The sequence below is a fragment of the Antedon mediterranea genome, chromosome 3 (assembly GCF_964355755.1).
Source record: "Antedon mediterranea chromosome 3, ecAntMedi1.1, whole genome shotgun sequence".
Lineage (NCBI taxonomy): Eukaryota > Metazoa > Echinodermata > Crinoidea > Comatulida > Antedonidae > Antedon > Antedon mediterranea.
Window position 1 is genome coordinate 18,405,575 of NC_092672.1, and position 24,939 is coordinate 18,430,513.

At 33.2% G+C, this 24,939-nt stretch overlaps 2 protein-coding genes across 3 annotated transcripts; both read left to right on the forward strand.

The window, feature by feature from the left end:
• The first annotated feature begins 15,298 nt into the window (after positions 1-15,298).
• On the forward strand, positions 15,299-17,277 carry LOC140043670 (uncharacterized). Of its 2 annotated transcripts, none has more exons than XM_072088174.1 (3): positions 15,299-16,388; positions 16,517-16,654; positions 16,957-17,277. In XM_072088174.1, the coding sequence occupies exons 1-3, from the start codon at positions 16,203-16,205 to the stop codon at positions 17,092-17,094; spliced, it is 462 nt and encodes a 153-aa protein (XP_071944275.1). In that variant the 5' UTR covers positions 15,299-16,202; the 3' UTR covers positions 17,095-17,277. The 2 variants fall into 2 exon arrangements, with proteins under 2 accessions (XP_071944275.1, XP_071944276.1); XM_072088175.1 differs by having other exon boundaries at positions 16,544-16,654.
• A 2,729-nt stretch (positions 17,278-20,006) lies between these two features.
• LOC140044096 (uncharacterized) lies at positions 20,007-21,360 on the forward strand. The gene is made up of 2 exons (XM_072088576.1): positions 20,007-21,195; positions 21,299-21,360. The coding sequence occupies exons 1-2, from the start codon at positions 20,007-20,009 to the stop codon at positions 21,358-21,360; spliced, it is 1,251 nt and encodes a 416-aa protein (XP_071944677.1).
• The last annotated feature ends 3,579 nt before the right edge of the window (positions 21,361-24,939 follow it).

Here is a 24,939-nt window from a genome sequence, read left to right on the forward strand (position 1 = left end):
AACAAATAGCTTTGTGCTTAAGCATGCGTCTAGAAGATACAGAGCTCGTAATGCCAGTGCAATTGCCTTGCCAGATAATAATTATATGCACGATGGCATTAGGACCAAATGTCTAGCCGAGGGCCTCATCAATTCCTGATCCTCGTATCGTATGAAATATATTAAATATTGCACTCATTAGAGTGTGAAACGTACTTGGTTGTAGCGATTTCAACAATGAAGAGCGGTTGATCAAATGTTGCAGATGTATTTGGTAGTTTTAGTTTAGTAACTTAGTCTTGTATATATGACAATGTAGAGTAAATGCAGGTTTCATCACTAGGATTCAGTTCAATAATTGGAAGTGATTTCCCTAATCTACAAATAGACATTGACGCGGTAGCGCGTTTGTGTCTAAACTGTAAAACTGTTTTCTAGCGGGTAGAGCCATTCACGCATTCATTTAAGCTAAAAAACTACAGTAGCATGGGAAGTCCTAACAAATTCAGTAAACAAGAGGAGCTGTGTCTTTTTAACTAGCAAGTTGGGGTTATTTTCAACCGACTTATCACAATCAATTTTTTCCTCCATATGGTTAACACAGAACCTCCTATACAATAAAATGAAATCGGACTGAATTTTGTAGATTATCATTAATGTGGAACTTAACATAAAAAAAGAAAAAAATAGGTATTTTTTCCACTTTATGTATAATTTTTACTTACTACCATGATAAATATAAAGTTGGCACATGGTACTAAACATTATATTTCATTAGAGGCCTACTTCATTCGTAACAACACAAGAGCCTGGGGGAAATGTTTTACTACAAAATAAAAACAACAGAAATTTGGCTGTACTATATTTAAAAAAAAATTAATACGGAGGTACAGTATGTTTTATTTACAGCTAATTTTATTAGGCCGAGATCTATCATCTAAGCCTGTGTATACAATGGAAATAATGATAAAAACATGTGGGTAAGAGCACATGAATATGCAACTAAACAACCTGAATGACACACTTCCATTGTAATGGTAATCATACGCTATGGGTATGAACACTCTGTGGTTTGTAATGTGACCTTGCTAGTAACGTTGTACACTAAAACCGTCTAACGCCAAAGGTCTGAACATAGTCTTAATGTATCACCCATTTAACACATTGATGCCTAAGTATATTTTGCTCCCTAGGACCTAAAAAGCAGATGTCACATAATTAACCACAACTTTTTTTCTAGAGACAGAAAGTAAAAAAGAAAAAAAATGCCAAGGACATTGGCTTTTTAAATGTGTTATCAAATTTGTGTTACGACTTTTGACGGAGTATGGATTATGCAAATTTTTGAAAAGAATTAGGAAAATTACTTAAAATATTTAATCTATCTTTGACTACCAAATGCATAAAATTGTTAAGAGTTTGAAAAAATATTTCATGCCCATGATGCATGTGACATGTCAGGGTTCATATTACAGATCAAAGGTAAACAAAATGGCGCAGCCACGACTTTGCTCCATAGAAAAGTTTAACATTTTTACACGGAAATAAGATGATTTAGACACAACTGATATATAATATTTATTTATTATATATTTATTGTATACAAGCTTAAAAAATTGTGATTATTACAAATAATGATGGATTTTAGATTTTTACGTCTATAACACGCCCGTCGTGTTTCAAACAGCGTGCTTTGAAAAACAAACTCGATTCAACAATTGTTGGAATCATGTTCTTTTTTTTTTAAGTTGAGAGCATTTTGTATAATTTTTTGTCACGTTTCATGCACAACAAACTGCGCATGTAAATTCGGTTTAATTTTATTTATTTACAATTTGTTTACAATGACCTTGACTTTCAACCTCACAAGCGCTTTAACCGCTTATCGGGGTTAAGATGGACTGTTTGAGAGAATAGTAATACTGTATAAAACCGTGTATGGATTTATGTATACATCTTTAATGACAAAAATCCCTACAATTTTCAATCAATTTCTTTCGGCCAAAATGAACATCATCTTGGATTCTTACATCATGATGTCATCATTATCGACTTGATTCTTCAACTACAATGAACAGTAGTTATTAAAGTAAGCCTCTGTTGATTTTAATTATCATAACACAACTCAAAGTGACAAAAACTGTGAATTTGTTTTCCCTATCCCCATCTTTGTGAGTGAATATATGGATATGGATAAAGGGCAACATTTCATAGTGACATAACAAATTTTTCCCAAGATCGTGGAATGATTTTTTTTTTACATTCTATATGGTATATACTCTATAAAAGAAAGACTAAAGATTAATTTTCCTAGACTTATTTCTCAAATGTGCATATCTATTTTTCTGCACCCAGGCTATATTAGCCATGATAAACAAAGATCAATCAGACTGAATTTTGTATATTATTATTAATGTGAAACTTTAACATAAAAAAAGAAAAAAATAGGCATTTTTTCTACTTTAAGTATAATTTTTACTTACTACCATGATAAATATAAAGTTGGCCCATGGTACTAAACATTATATTTCATTAGGTATTTTGTTTTTTAAAATTTGTTATATGTAACAACCAATAGACACGTTGCTCGCTTGCGACTAATCAGCAAATAGTGGGTATAGATTTGCAAACAAACCGAACACCGCTCTCGCCTAGTGCGTGTTGAAGCATAGCGAAATGGCGACTGCCGAGTGCTTTTGTTGCAAGGTGCATCATAAATGTTGTATTATGTTGGATAAATCGTGAATTTAACTACACAAAATCACTGAATAATATTCCTGTTTTTAATTTTCAAACACTTGCTGAGTGGTTTGCGTCTGCTCCAAAGGATAGTGGCGCAAAATCTTGGAAATTTTTCAAGGAAAGGTACGTCCACGATGTGCTCGTGTCTCCGCCAGTGGCGTTGCCTGATGTGGTACTCGGTCTACTAGGCCTAGGCTTGGGTGTCTGTGAAAGCGCCGAAGAACATCACATAATACATGGAAGATGCCATAGGAGCATGAGAAGAATGAAAAATGAATGAAAATGGCTAGGCCTAGACCATCATGCCCAAATAATTCTACAGTGAATATAAAACATAAGTTTAGAAAATAAATAACATCCTTACCATGCCATTCCATCAAAAGGCTAGTTTTGACGATTGCTTTTTAAGATGATCATCTCTCAGTTCTCCATGCTTTAACATACCTCGCTGTGTTTGTTTACCTTTGTATACCCACTAAAAGGTCAAACTGACGGTGACCTCGCGACCGAGATATGTGTCTATTAAACACAAGTAATGGAAACACTAACTTTCCAAACAAAACTTGAATGGATTTCATCAGCACACATTATTGATAAATGTGTGGAAGACTTCTTTTAAGTATTCGATTAGATGACATTGGGTATACTTGGTCTAATACAACTTTCTCTCATTTGCGTTAATCTACAGTATGCACCATAAAGGTCAAAGGCAAAACTGCGTACTTTCAGACATCTTTGCATGAACTGTTTCATTAAACTAAATAGTAACATATATATTCTGAACAATTTGACACCAAAATAATAATAATAATAATCTGTGACAACTATTTACTGAGATATGGCAATACCTTAAAATATGGGTCAAAGGTTAAAAATAGTACTTCCGGTCCCATTCCCTAACAACGGTTGAAATGTTGGATGTTTAAACACAGTATATTTTTAAAACTTTAAATGGTAATCGGAAAATTCTTTTGTAATGAAGCGCGAGTATTATCAATAAATCGATGCCTCGATGCCTCATCACATTTGTAAAAAACCACTGGTCTAAATTGTAAGGCGGTCGTGGTCTTTATCGGGTTTACAAATTAGTGAAATGATACCTCTGCATTTTCCATGGGCCAAAAAGTGGAGTTCTAAAGACACTGATTACGGTAATTATGGATTATTATTCTTTATTTTGTAGTGATTTAGTATTAACATGTAACATGTTTTTTTCCAAAATTTGAGGAGACTATATTAGAACAGTTACATAAAGTAAGTACGAAATGTATCATAATGGGGGACTTTAATGAAAATCTTTTCAAACAATCTTCTAGAGTGAATAATATAATGTCAGAGAATGGGTATCAACAACATGTTAAAAGTTCTACTACTGAAAGTAATACATTGATTGACCATATTTATAGCAAAGGTCTAGATTTAATACAGGCAGAAGTGATTCCAATTTATTATAGTTATCATAAAGCCATCCAAATTAAATTGTTTGTATAATCTGTATATAAACTTAGTTGTTATTAGGTAATGTTTTAGTATTACTTTTATGGAAAAAGGCTCGAAAAAATGGAAAACAAAACTTCAATAAAAGAAATTCATAACAACAAACTTTAAATATTTTTTAAAACTTAAAGCTGAAAACAAAAAAAAGTATTAAAATTATTTTTATAAACAAATACCCAGTAAAAAGGAATGTATGATATATGAGAATTTTACATATATTACAGATATTTTCATTATTTGTGTTTTTCTTTTTGTGGCATGTATCACTTTTATTCAAAATCATTTAACATTAGATTATCACTAATAATAGTTACAGTAATCAGATTGCTCATTCATTCATCTTTTTTTATGTTTGTGCCGGGAAACACAACATGAGAACTGAATGTCAAATAATGTTTTGCCACATTTAAACTGGGAAGTTTTTTTTTATCATTTGTAAAAATGATTTGTTAATTAATTGTGAGTATACAGCATAATGATTTATGGTTTGAAATAATGTAACTTTTGTTTTCGCATAGGGGTTCAAGATGTCAGAATTTGACGTACGAGATGAAGTAGTTAAACTTGTTTTGATCCGGCGACTGAAACGGTTGCGGCGGTCATGGATTCCCCTGTGAAGAGGAAAACGTTCCTGTCCGGAGTTGTGGAAGAGGTAATTGAATTGTATATGAATTACTAGAGAAGTAAAAAAACAAACGTATAACTAATAATAATAATTAGTTTGTTTTCTTTAACTTTAGACTGCGTATACTGAATAATGTTGAATGTCAGTTAGATTGAAGATTGTGAATGGACCTGTAGGAGTAATGGTACAACTGCATTGTTGTACTGTAGTAATTAAATGTGGACAAGATTAGTATTTCATTTAAAGGAATATCGTGTGATGTAGAATACTCATGCAAGACATAGAAATTGATGTTCTTTTAATTAAGAGATATGTTGTGAAACAAATTTTGTTTTGCAGGTGTACCCTATGAGGATTAATAGCAAATGGAGACGGCTTGATTTCCGGATTTCGGATGGGAGGAGCAATAGTATCAAGTACAAACTGTGGAATCAGTTTTCGTCATAAGTGTGTGAAGAAAGTGTAGGGAAGACAATTACATTAAAAAATGTGGAGGTTAACATGTTTAATAATGTTAAAAATTTACAATTAACTGATTTAACAACAGTGGAGGTAAGGTTTTTGTGTTGTTTTTTTAATGATTTTCATTGTCATTGTCATTTTAATGAATGTTTTAGTCAGAAAATATGTTACTTAAACGGTGGTCACAATTTGTTCAATGCAAATGAATACCTGTTTACCTATTTCTTTAAGTATTGAAATAACCAGGTAGTGTGTTTATTTTAGTTTGTAGAAAAGGAAGAAAGTGAAGACGGCAAAAAGAGTCAAAGAGATGAAAGATAAAATCCAAACTGTGACTAAAAGGCAACCCTATAATGTGTACCGGGGTTCTCAATTCTGAGGAAGAGTCATTAACAGGGGTAGAGGAACTTGGCTGTCTAACCCTTATGAAGGAACTAGAGGCCAGGGATACTCTAGGGGTCCTTTTTTTTAGGACAACCTCTCAGGAGAGGACAGTAAGTAGTCAAGCCACAAGAAACCATTCACAAAATCCAAAGCCCTGTTGACAACACAAGAAAAGAAATAACTAATGAGGTAAGTATATACTTAAATCCCAATCAGTTTATTTGGGGACAGATAAGAAAATATGAATCAGAGTGGAATAAATACACTTCTGATCAGATTGTGCTTAATATTATCAAGGGATACCAGTTGGAATTTTTGAGTTCTCCACCAATTCAGGAGAGGATTCCATATCCCTATAAGTTAAACTACCATGAGGTTAGTGCTGTGGATAATGAGATATTATCCCTAAAGCCTGTTTTCCTGTCGACGTTATTCGACGCTATCGTTAACAAAAATCTGCGATCTTCAACGTAAACATAGACATTTTTTTGACAATCGCAAGAGTTGAATCCAGTTCAACTCTAGCGATATCGCAACGCTAAAACGTAAGAACTGACCAATCATCATGGCGATACAGCACATGACGTCACATAATTGATGGCAAATCCTGCTGATTACATTTTATTTTCGGCGCGGTCAAAGCTAGGCCTAGCCTTACCAAAGTTACTATAAAATGATGTTCCGGAAAGTAGGCGCGTGGATATTAGGTAGGTCAAAGTCTTCAGCCTAGTCCAAAATACTATTTGGACTAGGATAGGCCTACTGAGAACAAAGAACCATCAGTATAGAGATATTAGTATGCCTAGGCCCACGTCTCCTACACTGTGCACCTACTGCTAGAGGCAGGGGAGTCCTCTATTCAATTTTGCGCGTTACGACGACGTCGAGAAAGAAAACAGGAGTTTCAACTCTAACGTTCAACGCTAGAAATCAAATGTTCGCGCTATCGTTAACATACGATCGTCGTTGAACTTTTAACGATTAACGATGATAGCGTCGACAGGAAAACAGGCTTAATCAAAAAACAGGTGATTGAAAGGGCCACTCCTGAGGACCACGACTTCATATCTAACATATTTACTAGACAAAAGAAAGATGGGAGAATCCGAATGATCCTAGATCTATCAAAATTAAATGAGTACATTGTTTACCATCATTTAAGATGGATTCCCTGGAACAAGCTATTAACCTTGTTACAAAAAATTGCTTTTTTGCCTCCTTGGATTTAAAAGATGCACATTATTCAATACGAATTCACCAATCATTTAGGAAATACCTTCGCTTTTTCTGGAAGGGAGAGAAATGGCAATTTAATGGCTTAACATCAGGTCCAAGGATCTTTACTAAATTTCTTAAAGTGCCTATCTCCTTCCTCAGGAGTATCGGTCACGAGATAGTAGCATATATTGATGATGAGCTCATCATTGCAGAAACGCAATCTACTGCTAAACGAGCAGTATCGGATACTGTTTGGATGCTACAACAATTGGGGTTTGTAATTCATCCTACCAAGTCTGTTCTAATTCCTACGCAAAATTGAACAAATTACTGAATTTTCCAAACAAATAATGACGTCAAAGAGAATAACAATTCGACAATTGGCATGTTATATTGGGAAAGTAGTAGCATCATTACCTGGGGCAGAGTATGGGCGATTACATTATAGAGAATTATAAAGAGAGAAAATTAAACATCTTGCCATAAATAGAGGTAATTTTGAAGCAAAAATAAAGATTAATATATGTGCCAGAGAAGAAGCTAGATGGTGGTATGTGAATGTCGGCCAGTTAGTTAGAAATATTCATAGACAAAATTCAGGTTTGACACTAGAGTCCGATGCTAGTGGATTAGGATGGGGTGGTTCTAATGGAATTACTCATATTGGAGGTCGTTGGGGACCAGCTGATATTGACCAGCACTCTATATTTAATATAAATCAATTGGAACTAAAGTAAAAGCAGCGTTCTTAACGCTACAATCATTTTGTAATTCAAAAAGAGATATTCATGTAGGATTAAAACTAGATAACACTACAGCAATTGCATATATTAATAATGTAATGATTTAGCAAAAAATCTATGGGAATGGTGTATTCAACGTAACATATGATTAACTGCTGTGCACTTACCTGGTCTGCAGAATATTGTGGCAGATAAAATTTACCGACAGTTTGAAGATGAATTGGAGTGGAAACTTGATCCAAAAATATTCCTGAAACTGAATGGCCTACCGGTGGTACTCAAACTCGGCAGTCAACTTTAGACGAGATAGCCAGAGAGCCTACATTAAAAGACATTCTTAAACAAATGCACGATATGAACGAAGAAATACAACAAAGTATAGCTAAAAATACAATTGAAGTCTCAAACAAAATTAACAATTTGAACAGGAAAATAGACTCTGTAAATCAACGATTGAAAGATATTGAAGAAGAAAATAAACAAATCAGAGCCGACAACATATATTTACAAAAGCAAATGGACATCATTGAAGCACAAAGTAGACGTAACAACTTAGTTTTCTACGGCTTTACAGAGGAGGAAAAGGAAACGTGGGAAATAAGCGAACAGAAGGTAAGAAACTTTATAACAGACAAGCTTGGACTTAATGGAGAAAGCATCGCAATAGAAAGGGCCCATAGAATCAATACGAAAACAAACCCCAGACCCATTATAGCAAAATTTGCAAACTACAAGGAAAAAGAGATTATTTTAAAAGAGAGTAGATTATTACAACAAAAACGGAGAAAAAAGCAAAATTACAGAAAAGATGAGCATAGAAGTGTCAGTGAGGATTATACCAGAAGAGTGAGAACCATCAGAAATAAACTACAACCAAAAATCAAAGAAGCTATAGAAAACAAGAAAAGATTTCGTTTAAGATATGATTTATAACTGATCATCGAAGGAGAGGCTTTTACCTACAATATTGAAAAGGAGGAATTGGTTAAACTATAGGGGTATGGCCAAGGCCCTAGCGATAGGAGAACAAATAAACGCACTTCATTACAGATCATAACTTGGAATGTGAACGGTTTACAGAATAAAATAAACGACTCTGATTTTGTGAACTATATTAAAAAATATAATATTGTATATTTAGTAGAAACATGGATGGGACCTGTAGAAAATTGTTATATAGAAGGATATGACTGTATTAGTAAATTGCCCATAAGACATACAGCAGGGGGTAGAATGAGTGGCGGTATTATTATTTATTATAAAACAAATTTATACGTTAAAGAACTTCCCAGTACATCAAATTATATATGTTGGTTATCTATCAAGCATAATTCTGAAAATATCGCCTTAGCAGTGGTTTATAGACCACCAGTTAATTCAACACATGCTATAAATAATCAAGATTTTTTTGGAACTATTTCAAATGACCTAACAAATTACAAAAAATATATATGTAATGGGAGATTTTAATGGAAGAACAGGTACAATGAATGATTTTATTACAGAAGATGAATGTCCACCCAATTCGGATAATGATATATATAAAGAAGATAATGAAATAGAATATAGCTAGGTGTTAGAAGTAATGAAGATCAAATAGTCAATGAATATGGAACTAATTTATTAAGTCATTGTAAAGAAACAGGGATGAGAATAGTAAATGGTAGGATAAATAGGGAATTTAGTAGGTGCTTTATTTTTTTAGGAAATTTTGGCAAAAGTTTTGTTGATTATATTATTACTTTTCCAGTTAATTTTGAAAAAATAATAAGACCAAAAGTGGATATTAGGATAGAATCCGACCATATGCCTTTACATTTTGAAATTTTATTAGAGACTGAACAAAACAAAAAAGAAATTACGAACGATTTAAAAAAGAAATCTGGGAAACAAAGGTGAATAAAGCCAAGGACAAATGGAATGATGAACAAATTTTCAAATTTCTTGATGATATTAATGCAAATGTTGAAAAAAAGGATATTGATGAAGCCCTAATTAACCTTTATAGAACTTTAGAATATGTTTACATAAATACAAAAAAACAAACACAAATACAAAAAAAAATGCACAAAATTGCCCAAGAATACATGGTTTGATCGTCAATGCATAAAAAAGAAAATTATTATTCGTAGCATTCTTAATATAGAAAATACAAAACTAACACCCTATTAAAGGAATATCTGTTAAAGAAAAGGAGTTATAAAAAATTAATAAAATTTTAAAAAAATAAACATAAAAATTCATCCCAACAAAAAGTAATCAGGTTAATAAAGGAACATAACAGTACAAAATTTTGGAAAAACCTTAAAACTAAATGACAACAAAACGTGACAAACATTACACTTAAAAAATGGCATGATTACTTCAAAACTATGTTCCAAAATCAAACAAATAATATACAAGAAATCAATATAGAAGACGATAACGATAACAATTGCGAACATAACGATTGTTACAATGAAGAAATCAGCCGGGAAGAGGTAATTTATGCAATTAAAGCACAGAAAAGGGGTAAAGCTCCAGGTATTGATGGATTCCCAATTGAATTGAACTTTTGTAGTGAACAACAGAGTAATCCGTTGCAACCAGATTTAAATAATGTATTACTATTTCTCACAAATCTTTTTGAAAGTGGGATAGGTTATAGTGCACTCAATACAGCAAGGAGTGCATTATCGTCTTTTGTTACTCTTGAGGGGAATATCCCAATTAGTAATCATCCATTAGTGTCCAGATTTATGAAAAGCGTATTTAATCTTAAACTACCTCAACCAAGATATAATGATATATGGAATGTAGGTGATTTGCTGAAATATCTTCGAACATTACAGCCTACTTGTCAGCTCAGGTTACGGGACTTAACTTATAGCATTAATCCAGACAGTTCATCTACTACGTATAGATCATATGATTATTGAGAATGATTATGTTGAATTTCGAATAAATGAGTTAATCAAACAAAGTAAACCAGACTACCATGGCCAAAGGATTCGTTTAGATGCCTATCAGGCTGAGGATAATTTGTGCATAGTAAATGTGTTGAAGTGTTATTTAGCAAAGACCGCAATGTTACGTAAAGATGAACAGCAGTTACTTATTAGTTATAGAAAACCTCATGATAAGGTTTCAAAAGATACCATAGCAAGGTGGATAAAAACAATTTTATTAAACTCTGGAATTGATTTTAAATACAAACCACATTCAGTGAGGGCAGCGGCGAGTCCGCTGCAAGTACTAAGAATGTGCCAGTTACCCAAATTATGCTAAATGCGGGCTGGACAAGTTGGTTAACCAAGTCAACCAATCAGGTTAATAACCAATGTCTCTATTGTTTAAGAAAAATGAATAAGTTCAATGTATGTAATGTTTTGATGAAACTGTTTTATGAATCAGTAATACAATCTGTACTCTGTTTTTGCTGCATTGTTTGGGGTAACAGTATTACCAAAGTCGATTACAATAGACTGAATAGGGTAGTGAAGACAGCTAGCCAAATCATAAACGTAAACTTAGACCTCTTAGAAAACATGTGCAATGATAAATAAATAAATAAATAAGAAAGTTAAATCTATTATCGCTGATGATACGCATCCCTTGCACGTAGAGTTTATAGTTAATAAGTCTGGTAGATTAAGAATGATGCGTATTAATACAACTTAATTTAGGAATTCCTTTCTACCTTCAGCAGTCTGTGTTTTTAATAAAAATAAACTTAAAATAATTGTATTTTCACTTTAGATAATGTTGTTATTTAGCATATGTTGTGTCTTTTTTGCAACAAGAAGACAAATTTCATACTGTACTATTTTGGTTTGTATGACAATAAAAGATCTGAATCTGTATCTGTCTGTAAGATCTGTATCTGTATCTGTATCTGTATGATCTGTATCTGTGTCACTTTAGTGGACAAATGAACATGGTAACGAATGTGTACAGTTTCATACACAAATTATAATAGAAGAAAATGAAATTGATTCATGTTGAATGTTGAAGCTGGTTTTTTTTGCTTTTGTATTTTGTGAAAATAACAGTTTGTTTTGTAATTGTTACATATTTCTTGGGGTGTCTCGAAAACAAAGACCCCTATATAACGTAATATTGAGACGTTTTAGTGGGGGTCTCTGTTTTTGAGATTTTCTCGAAAACAGAGACCCCCCTATATAATGTAATATTTAGACGTTTTAGTGGGGGGTCTCTGTTTTCAAGAAAATCTCGAAAACAGAGAACCCCCTATATAACGTAATATTGAGACGTTTTAGTGGGGTCTCTGTTTTCGAGAACTCGAAAACAGAGACCCCCTATATTACGTAATATTGAGACGTTTTAGTGGGGGTCTCTGTTTTCGAGATTTTCTCGAAAACAGAGACCCTGGGTCTCGGGTCTCTGGTCTCTGTTTTCGAGACACCCATATTTCTTGTGCATATGTTCTTCTCACTGATGACGGTACTGAGTACTTATTGCAAGAAGGACATATTAAAAGAAGTGGCAAGCAACATTTTAGGTGTCTGGTCACTGAAGTGTAAAAGCAAACAATGTCATTGGACATTATTGACCAAGAAGGATTATGCGATGAACAATTGTTATTAAAGTATATTTATTGTTAGCTATAGAGGTAGCTTTATTGTTTTCTAATCTATAGTTTTAACATACACTATAAACTATATATACTTATTTCCCAAGAATAAAACATAGCGACAATGTATTATTTTTTCTATTTAGATTGCAACTGTTTTCAACTAACCACATGATGACGTCACGACATCCAATATACAACATGAATCATATTTACAATTTACAGCTTCTAAATAATAAGTTTAAATTATGTGGGTAACTTTTCATTTCGAGGAGTTATAATATTGAAATACATCACCTGGAAAATGTTAGCCTGTCTTATTATTAGCAGCTATTTCCAAATTGATTATAACAATAATTCTAAATCGTGAGAATTTGAAAAAGTTTCTCAACCGAGAATCGAACCTACAAAATTCTGTTTGATAAAGCAGACCATTATATTTGATGGTGAAGTTAAAAGTTGAGAATTTGTAATGTTTATAATATACAGTATGGCTAATTTAATGGGAGTCCAATACAGGCTGTCAGTTCAAATAATAACAATGATTGTTGCTAGATTTCAATGTCAGGAAGTTTATCTTGAGGTGAATTCCCATGGGTTATATTACAACATTATTGCCTGTAGAAGTTTGATAGTGATACACTGTAAACTGTAAGTACAAGTCATTTGTTGTGTGGATGTTACTGTAACTGTTAGGATGAGTATCCGAAAGATTGTGAAGTTCGTCGTTGCCGAGCGATTTAATAAAAGAGAGAGATGGTAGGCAGTTTATTCAAGAAGGTGTTGGCGGAAGGGAGTAATGAAGTTGTGGGGTGCTATGAAAACAATGTGAATAGTGCTGTAGCAGCGAAATTGTTGGAACTAGACATTCGCCAGCCAGTGTTGATAACGTAGGTATCAGAAAAAATAAATGTTTCGATAAGGCTGTCTGCGAAGTCGAAGGTAATTTTTTATTGTAATTATGTGTATTTTAGTTGATAAATGATCATTATTTGTTTTATGTGTTGTTGAGGTTGGATGAGGTATATTGGTATATTTAAAATTTTGTAATGGTGTATTTAATATTCTAGGTACTAACCAATGTTGGCGCCTTTCAGATAAATGAAGATGTGCTAAACGAATTTATACGGCCTAATTCTATCTCGGTAATGGAGGCTAAAGGGAGTCTCCAAAAGAGACGGTTTTCTTTAGAAGGAAACGTTTTAGAGGTAATTGAATTTAATATATTCTTGTACAGTAGATGTACGTTTGTGTATAATGTTTTTTAAGCATATCTACTTTAGACTTTGAGTTAGTATGAATATGTTATGATGAAGTGCTGAAAATGAAAATGAGCGTTAAATGTGACAATACGTTTGCGACTTATTTTGTATGCGAATCGCACTGAATAAGAAAATATAAGTTGGTGTTATTGTTACCAACAAATTGTATATTTAATATGAAAAATGTGGTAAATGTTATGTTTGGTTGAAATGTTTATATTAAATATAGTTTTATTTTATATATGTAGGTAGGTGAACTGGTGGAAACACCGACGTATAAAAGGAGGTGTTTAAAATTGGGCACCGAAGGTTGTAGCATTGCTGTGATGTTGTGGGGTGAGGTCGCTGTGGGTGTTCCAAGCAATCTGAAATCATGTGATGCTTGATTTCTGCTGTTGAAGTCGAGGAGGAGAATTTCAAATTGAAAAGCTCTCTTTCCACTGTTGTGGAGGTCAGTTTAATATTTTGAGATAAAACAACAGAAAGAAATTGTAAACAGATGTGATATTTCTAAGTATCATCTGTACTCATAGCACAGGTATACAATTAGCACCTTGTGAGCATCCTGTGTAACCACAATGAATATTACTAATCATTTTATACCAGTAGATTAGAATACTGTACTATTAGTTAAGTTACTTTCACTTGTACATTGAACATCAAAAAATAAAGATCATATTAGTATTAGAAACTACGTCTCGTGTATATTTTATAAACATAACAATAAGTTTACATGGTGTCAGAGGTGATGGAATTTTAAGCAAAATGGCTGAAGGACCTTACTTGAAAGCGCCGTCAGAATTGAAGGTAATGTTGCAGGTATGAAAGTAAAAGTTTAAAATTTTTATGATTGCAAGTGGACTGGACACTAAAACGACAAAAAAAAGTCATGTGTCTATTAAACATAATCGGTAAAAGAGGTCGAGCGATTTATGATACATTTCGCTTTGAGAATGATGCTGATAAAACGAAGCCACAAATTGTTCTTAAACGATTTGAAGATCACTGTGTGCCTAAAGAAACGGAAATTTTAGAGCAACACCAGTTCTACTACCGAAAAAAAAAGGATGGTGAAACAGCTAACCAACTGGCAAGTGCTCTGCGAAAGTTAGCAGAAACCTGTAACTTTGGTGATTCTGAAGATGGTATCAATCGAGACCAACTATTAAAAACGATAAAAATGTCTAAAAAAGCTAGAGACAAGATAATATGAAGAAGAAAATCTGACTTTGGAGAAAATGCTCAAGATTCTAACTATGCACAAGTTTAAACAAATTAAAGAAACAACACCAGTTGAATCGCTCACTGATATGGATGAAGTTAATCATCGCAGACAACAATACAAGCGACGTGAACAAACATTCAATTGTAAAAAATGTGGTCGACAACATGGACCAAGAAGTTGTTCCACATTTGGTAAAAAGTGTGTAAAATGCCAAAAACAAAACCATTTCGGAAAAATGTGCCGTACACGCAATAAAATTGAAACAGTCAACTCTAAGCAATCGTTTAAAGTGGACACTGGTGCACAATGCAATATTATAACTAAGAAGGCTATTAATGATTTAAAGAATGTTATTAAAATTGAGCAAGTAAGGTTATATACTTACATCTTTTACAGGACACAGAATTACTCCTGTGGGAAAATTTACTGCTGACAAGTAACGAATGTGCACAGTTTTATACACAAATTATAAAAGAAGAAAATGAAATTGATTCATGTTGAATGTTGAAGCTGGTTTTTTTTGCTTTTGTATTTTGTGAAAATATCAGATTTTTTTGTAATTGTTACATATTTCTTGTGCAGGTCAGGATATGTTTTTCTCACTGATGACGGTACTGAGTACTTATTGCAAGAAGGACATATTAAAAGAAGTGGCAAGCAACATTTTAGGTGTCTGGTCACTGAAGTGTAAAAGCAAATAATGTCATTGGACATTATTGACCAAGAAGGATTATGCGATGAACAATTGTTATTAAAGTATATTTATTGTTAGCTATAGAGGTAGCTTTATTGTTTTCTAATCTATAGTTTTAACATACACTATAAACTATATATACTTATTTCCCAAGAATAAAACATAGCGACAATGTATTATTTTTTCTATTTAGATTGCAACTGTTTTCAACTAACCACATGATGACGTCACGACATCCAATATACAACATGAATCATATTTACAATTTACAGCTTCTAAATAATAAGTTTAAATTACGTGGGTAACTTTTCATTTCGAGGAGTTATAATATTGAAATACATCACCTGGAAAATGTTAGCCTGTCTTATTATTAGCAGCTATTTCCAAATTGATTATAACAATAATTCTAAATCGTGAGAATTTGAAAAAGTTTCTCAACCGAGAATCGAACCTACAAAATTCTGTTTGATAAAGCAGACCATTATATTTGATGGTGAAGTTAAAAGTTGAGAATTTGTAATGTTTATAATATATGGCTAATGTAATGGGAGTCCAATACAGGCTGTCAGTTCAAATGATAACAATGATTGTTGCTAGATTTCAATGTCAGGAAGTTTATCTTGAGGTGAATTCCCATGGGTTATATTACAACATTATTGCCTGTAGAAGTTTGATAGTGATACACTGTAAACTGTAAGTATAAGTCATTTGTTGTGTGGATGTTACTGTAACTGTTAGGATGAGTATCCGAAAGATTGTGAAGTTCGTCGTTGCCGAGCGATTTAATAAAAGAGAGAGATGGTAGGCAGTTTATTCAAGAAGGTGTTGGCGGAAGGGAGTAATGAAGTTGTGGGGTGCTATGAAAACAATGTGAATAGTGCTGTAGCAGCGAAATTGTTGGAACTAGACATTCGCCAGCCAGTGTTGATAACGGAGGTATCGGAAAAAATAAATGTTTCGATAAGGCTGTCTGCGAAGTCGAAGGTAATTTTTTATTGTAATTATGTGTATTTTAGTTGATAAATGATCATTATTTGTTTTATGTGTTGTTGAGGTTGGATGAGGTATATTGGTATATTTAAAATTTTGTAATGGTGTATTTAATATTCTAGGTACTAACCAATGTTGGCGCGTTTCAGATAAATGAAGATGTGCTAAACGAATTTATACGGCCTAATTCTATCTCGGTAATGGAGGCTAAAGGGAGTCTCCAAAAGAGACGGTTTTCTTTAGAAGGAAACGTTTTAGAGGTAATTGAATTTATTATATTCTTGTACAGTAGATGTACGTTTGTGTATAATGTTTTTTAAGCATATCTACTTTAGACTTTGAGTTAGTATGAATATGTTATGATGAAGTGCTGAAAATGAAAATGAGCGTTAAATGTGACAATACGTTTGCGACTTATTTTGTATGCGAATCGCACTGAATAAGAAAATATAAGTTGGTGTTATTGTTACCAACAAATTGTATATTTAATATGAAAAATGTGGTAAATGTTATGTTTGGTTGAAATGTTTATATTAAATATAGTTTTATTTTATATATGTAGGTAGGTGAACTGGTGGAAACACCGACGTATAAAAGGAGGTGTTTAAAATTGGGCACCGAAGGTTGTAGCATTGCTGTGATGTTGTGGGGTGAGGTCGCTGTGGGTGTTCCAAGCAATCTGAAATCATGTGATGCTTGATTTCTGCTGTTGAAGTCGAGGAGGAGAATTTCAAATTGAAAAGCTCTCTTTCCACTGTTGTGGAGGTCAGTTTAATATTTTGAGATAAAATAACTGAAAAAAATTGTAAACAGATGTGATATTTCTAAGTATCATCTGTACTCATAGCACAGGTATACAATTAGCACCTTGTGAGTATCCTGTGTAACCACAATGAATATTACTAAACATTTTATACCAGTAGATTAGAATACTGTACTATTAGTTAAGTTACTTTCACTTGTACATTGAACATCAAAAAATAAAGATCATATTAGTATTAGAAACTACGCCTCGTGTATATTTGATAAACATAACAATAAGTTTACATGGTGTCAGAGGTGATGGAATTATAATAAGCAAAATGGCTGAAGGACCTTACTTTAAAGCGCCGTCAGAAAATGAAAAATTACATTTTAAATTAACTGTGATAGTTTAGAAACACTAGATAGTTTTCAAATTGACTACACTTTTTGTTTTACTTGCCGTGAAATCATGAGTTTCAGATAGCAAACTTTCTTTGTGGGATTTTTTCGGAATGCTAAAGGCTTATAAACCATGATGAAATTTGTAATAATTATATGGGTTCCATCCATGACACCCATTTTCCCAAGTTTCATGAATGTGAAACAAAATACTTTACTTAACATAGGCAGCTCCTACAGTAGGCCTACACCTGAACAATGTAGGCCCGTTTAAGAGTGGTGTAAATTAAATAGGATAAATTTACTTAATTATTTACTTTACTTATACATAGGCCTACATGATCAAAAAACCACAATAACCACTTCAAAATTAAATGTAAAATTTGTTCACCCCGAAAACAGGACAGGTGTTGAGGATAATCGTGGTTGTGGGGGTGGGTTTAATTTTTTTTATGAAATCACTGTTTATATATATTTCGTTCTTCTTATATCTAAGATTTTTCATAAATCATGAGTTCAGAGTGAGTACTTTATATTTATATATTTGTTTAAACATATTTATTACTTTGTCAGCCATCAGAGGAAGAAGATAGTTCAAAAGATGAGGGCTGTACAAACCCAAGTTTATCACCATGTCCACCACCGGCGTATCCAGGATTTTGAAGTTGGGGGGCCGGGAATTGCCAATTTGCCGACAAAATTGGTGTCATTATCTGTACATACACGACGTCACTGATCAATATATGTTCTAGGATTACATAGTCATATTGTCTTATATGGGATAACGATGCAAAATTAAAACCAAACCAACATTATCTGTTAGTATGTTGTATTCATATTACAATAATGAAAGAATTAGGAAAATCTGATTTGTAGTTTTCGAAATATAGGGTCTAAAACATCGCCGAAAATGATCGTTTTTAGCCACGAAAGAAGTAAAACAATTTGCGGCCTCAGTCGACAATTCTATTAACTACGCCATTTTTGGTTAAAATAATTACATATAAATTACGTTTTTTAGTAATTTATTTTATATATCACCATTGGAAATATCAATAAAACATGTTATTAAATGCTTATAAAATATATAAAGTTGTTTACTTAACGGAATTCGGACAAATTCATTGCTCTAACTTTGTGTAGTAACGATCAGAGAGATTCATGGTACACGCGCGAGAGAAAACATTCCGCTGCGGGTGATTCGCATCCACCAATCAAATCAGCTAGAATCCTAAATCATTCAACCGTGAGCAATGCCAATCGCGAGATAGAAAGCTCAGCTTTGATTGGCTTACGATGACATCATATCACAAAATGGTGGTTTTGTAGTTGAGCCTCATGGAATATTCTGTTCCAAAAATGAAATACATGGATATTTTTTATGGTATGTGCTTTTTCTTTAAAAATTTTGAATAAAAAAGGCCTCATATCGAGAAAAAACCGGGTTTTTGGCACTTATAATAAATATATCTTAGACAAAAAACCACATGGCATGTGGAACTATATAATCTCTTAGCGTAGGAAGACATACAAATCCCAGGTCATGAGAGGCTCAACTGCATGCAAAAACAAGGTTTTAGGGTAAGGTCAAAGAATATATATCACAAGAATGAGTATTCCGCGATTTTTGCATGAGAAATTTGTAACAGAGAGCTCCAGAGAGTGATGCCCGCCCTCATAAGGGCGGATGTATACATACTAAATAAGACTTGATTTAATAGATATTATACATGTCACATTAAATAGAATTATGATAATAGTTTTGCAATTGTAAACTATTTTATAATACATATTTATTAACAAACTAGTGTACATTCACTTTTACAGACAATTATTTACTAACATGCTAAGTTAGTTCACAAAAAAGGCCTAACACAGCAACACCAAAAGTCAACAAATCGTTACTCAGCACGGCCTATTCTTTACCATTACCCGTGTACTACTCTACGCCCGGTAAATTAAGTATTGTTTTTATGATATAAATTAGTATAAGATACATGTTATTAATAGGAAAAAATGTTAAATGTCATTAACATTTATTTGTTTTACCAGAAACAAGTTAAATATAGGAATATTATTAAACTATCCTACGTGAAAACGCGTAAACACCAACACGCCCGGTCACGCTATCGTAGCGCCCGGTTGATAAAGCAAACTGTTTATACGGCAGTTTTTACTAAATAAATTCCATAAAACGAACAATTAAATATCTAAATAGTATTTAACATGATGTTGGCATGTAGTTGATAACATTTTTTATCATGAAAATACTACCGGTGGTCCAGCCTTTGATTAGTGAAACCGTCACAAAAAGTTGTATACGTCCCAGATACATCCACACTTATGGCGGCGCCCTACCACATGGACAATATTACTGTTACAGGGAAAATCGCGGAATACTCATTCTTGTGATATATATTCAAATTTATACCAATCTCTACTGAACAACCAAGAACAAGAGGAAGACCAATGACACACTACCATCCACTCCTGAAAAAGGAGAAAGATATGATTTCAACGGTTCATAAAATTCTTCCAAAAGAAATTGCTAAATCAATTTGTCAAACCGGATCAAGGTTAGCTCATTTGTATGGATTGCCTAAAACACACAAAGAAAAGTTATCTATGAGACCAATCTTGTCAGCAACAGGTACCTACAATTATAAATTAGCTCAGTGGCTGGATGAGAAGTTGAAACCGCTATCCCAGAACGCATATACAATAGATGATGTATTTAGCTTTGCAGCTGATATACGCTCCACCGTTATTAATGCTAGTGATATTTTGGTATCATATGATGTCTCGTCCTTATTCACAAATGTTCCTTTAACCGAGACAATTCAAATTATTGCTGATAAAGCATTTACTAACAACTGGTTCAATGATAATTATGGACTAAACTTAGATAAGGACGATTTAATTGTACTCCTCAATATAGCAACGAAAGATCAGCTATTCCAATTTAATGGTAACTTGTATGAACAGGTTGATGGAGTTGCAATGGGATCACCTCTAGGGCCTCTTATGGCAAATGTATTTATGTGCCACATCGAGGAACGCCTTGAATCTACGAACCACATGCCCAAATACTACAAACGGTATGTTGATGACACACTAGTATTCATGCCAAATCTAGAAGCAGCCAATGAATTTTTAGCTTTACTCAACACAACCCATCCTGCGATAGCGTTCACAATGGAAACTGCCGTGAACAATTCAATCCCTTTCCTAGGAATGCTGATAACCAAAGATTTGGAAAAATTGCACACACGGGTTTACAGAAAGCCAACAGACACAGGCTTATTGCTACACTACAATAGTCACGTTGACAACAAGTATAAAAGGTCACTTATTATAACTATGTTAAATCGGGCTTACAAACTATCGTCGACCCACCAGCTTTTTAATGATGAATGTGAAATTCTAAGGAAGATTTTTAAGCGTCTGAAATATCCAGATGAACTAATAACAACAACCATACAGAACTTTAAACCAGCAGAGAGCAATAACAACACTGCAGAAGATGAAACAGATCTATCCGAAATACCAGTGCGAATCATCCTGCCATTCAAAGACCAGAAATCTGCGAACTCCGTCAAGCGACAACTATGCCAACTAAGTCACAAGATAAACAAAAACATTGTCCCTGTATTCATAAGTAAAAAAGTTAAAGATAACATTAGGAAAGTCGAAAAGAAACCAACTATTATAAGTCAACAATGTGTTGTGTATAAATTTAAATGTGACTTGTGCGATGCAAGTTATGTTGGATATACATGCCGACACCTCTACCAACGCATTGTTGAACATAGTAGATGCTTAATAGGACAGCATTTGAAGGATCATAAAGTGATTGTTAATCCCAGTAAAATTAATTCATGTTTTAGTATACTTAGGAAATGCAAAAACAAATTTGACTGTCTTATCTATGAAATGTTGTATATCAGACAATTAAAACCTAGTCTGAATAAACAAAGTGACTCTGTAAAAGCTAAGCTTTTCATTTGACAGGATGTTAGACAATATGTCTTTTGTTATTTAAACTTTGACCCTTGGCTTGTGCTACTTAATTAGTTGTTGTTTTATATTTTATTCATTGGACTTGATAATGACCCCATGATGGAGTCGAAACGTCGTTCTCTTTTAAGCGTTATTTTTATATTATGTATATATTCTTTGGTAAGGTCAAAGACTTTTGAGTAAACAATCTACCGCGTACGGCCGTACGTACGTGCTACACATTTTCTACGTGTTTCGTTAGATGTAATGAAAATAAAAATAGTTGACCTGAAGGGATCAATGATGATATGATATGTAAATAAACAAACACTCAAAAGAATTATGTTTACAGTTCAATTATTGTCAGAATAAATAGTTTATTTTTTTCCCCGGCACCTTTGTTTGCCGACGGCCGCGATGATGTGCCGACGGAAACGAAATCAGGGGGAGCCCGGGCCCCCTCGGCCCCCCTACTGGATACGCCACTGACCACCACCACCACCACCAATGGCAGAAACCCCACATCGTAGTAGTAGTAGTAGGCCTAGTACTCCTCAGAGTCAAAGTTCTGACGATCGTGAGAAAGGTATACTTTGTTTACATTTTTTAGGTCTCTTGATTTATCATTTATAATAACACTTCTGCAAATTGTTTAAACAGTAATAATTATTTCCCTTTTACACTTGGAAACTAATTTTATTTTGCGCTATACACAGTTAAAACCATTACCATTAATTGCTATTTTATTATTGTAAATATGGTATACAAAATATATTTAAAAAAAATAAAATTTAACTGTTGTCATATCTTGCAGGCTTTCATATAACCGTTTTTAAGGTACTGGAAAAGCTATCAAACAGCATTAATGACGTGAAAAAGCAGGTGGAGCGGAACACGTCGCTGTTGTTAGAGTTACAGACAGAAAAGGCCAGTGATATAGCTCAAAATACAGAAGAAGAAACCGAGACATACGGACTTCCATTGGATTCTATAAACGATATGGAAGAATTCGAGAAGAAGCTGGAGGATAAATAATTTTCAAAGAAAATAGTAAGGGAAATAATATGCATTCAATGGTTTCAAATATTATGTAAATGTCCTATAAGTTTTTAAAGTGAATTAGATAATAAACACACAAATGAAGTTAAAATATCAGATCCGTTGTGGAAATCAAGTATATAGGCCTACTAATAAACAAAATGAAATTATAAATTATTATCTTACAGATTTCTCAGTTAAGTTTGATTGGTGGCCGAAATTTGGCCGAAATTGGAAAATCTATTCTGGCCCACTTAATGACAAACAAGTTGGCCATGAAATATAATTAGACTGGTCAGAAAGACAAGAGCCAGTTAAACAAACTTATCTTGGGTAAGTGTACAATATTTTAAACAAAGACAAAAAGATAAGATTTATTTTCATAATGTCCTAATTATTCTAAATAAAGACGTTAAGAAGCAAGTTGAGAGCAACACATCGCTGTTATTAGATTTGAAAACTAAAAAGGCCAATAATTGATTCAAAACACAAGACATTTGGACTACCTTCGGGGAATTGGAAGATTTTGTGAAGAAACCTTTTTTATATTCAGTGTTCGAACAATTATAACATGTGAATTGAAAAAATAATTGACTTGCTAGTGATAAATAATCTAGGATGTTTTTTTTTAGCCGCTGTTTGGAAAAACAGACAAACAAAAGAGGCGACAAAGAATGAAGTGAAAGCCGTCATTGTTAAGTTTCTAACAAACGCCCGGGATAGAGATGGAGGACGCAACAAACGGCAAAATCCAGAAGAGCAAGAGATAGGCCTATAGTCTAATTGATCATTTTAGCAGCCTATTTTTTTTTTATAATTGCAATAAATTCTTGAACTTTTTTTAAATCTGTATAGTAAAATGTCTTGAATTTTGTCGCTTGAAATTATAGCTAGGATATTTACAATTGACCACGATGTTTAAAACAAGAGCATAACCATAAATTGTACTTCCAGTTGAAAAATTACAGAAATTATAATTATTTAATGACTTCTATACCGTTGGGATATGACATTCAATAAAGGTACGCAACTGTAATTTTTCTAAAACCTCGTTTTATTGGATTTTTTCCTCTTTTTTGGCTTTTTTCCTCTTTTATTGAAAATGGTGTGCGGCTAGTTTTATTTCAATATCTTCGCATCTTTACAACGCACAATCATTTTTTTTCCCTGTCGTTCATTAAACTATAGACGGCACATTTAAATTATGTGACGGATATGACACAAAACTGCGGGACAAGCTTTTTCCAAACAAAAAATTAAAAATTTTAGATGTAATGTATGTAGAGATTCTATGTGGGGTACTTGTCTCTAATACTGTGTGTTTCCCAGGATGCAATCAGTCCCATAAGTGATTCTATGTGGGGTACTTGCCTCTAATAATGTGTGCTAAATTATAATGCAATATCTCAGTCCCATAAGTAATTCTATGTGAGGGACTTGCTCTAATAATGTGTTCTAAAGTTGCAATATCTCAGTCCCATAAGTAATTCTATGTGGGGTACTTGTCTCTAATAATGTGTGCTAAAGTTGCAATATCTCAGTCCCCTAACTATTTCTTTGTGGGGTACTTGCCTCTAATAATGTGTGTTAAATTATAATGCAATATCTCAGTCCCATAAGTAATTCTATGTGGGGTACTTGTCTCTAATAATGTGTGCTAAAGTTGCAATATCTCAGTCCCCTAACTATTTCTTTGTGGGGTACTTGCCTCTAATAATGTGTGTTAAATTATAATGCAATATCTCAGTCCCATAAGTAATTCTATGTGGGGTACTTGTCTCTAATAATGTGTGCTAAAGTTGCAATATCTCAGTCCTTTAACTATTTCTATAGGGTACTTTCCTCTAATAATGTGTGTTTAATATTGCAATGTCTTTGTCCCATAGATAATTAAATGTAATCAATTGAATTGATAATTTTTTGTCCCTAAAGTATTGATTAAATTGTTTGTCTCAAACAAATCTGCAGTGCATAAAAATTTCATTTTTATACATTGATCATTTAATATGAATATCAACCTAATTTCATTTACATTACTTTCAAATTTGGAAATATTCTATGTTGGGTCATTCCATGTCAAATCACCCAATGGGTTAAACTCTACTTTCTTCAAATTTGCTCAAATTTGGTTTTTGGGTTATTTTTAGCTAAAAAACCTGAAATTTTTAATTTGAGCACCATACGACCAACGGTTGGCGCGTGCGCCGTCATTTCTTCGCGATTTTGCGCAAAATCGATGCGGCGGGCTATACTTAAATGACCGTATCTCCGTAACGTGTGGACCGATTTTGTTGTGACAGGTATCTTTGGAAAGCTAATTGTTAAAGCTATCCAAATCTTCTATTTACTTTTGAGATAGAACTAT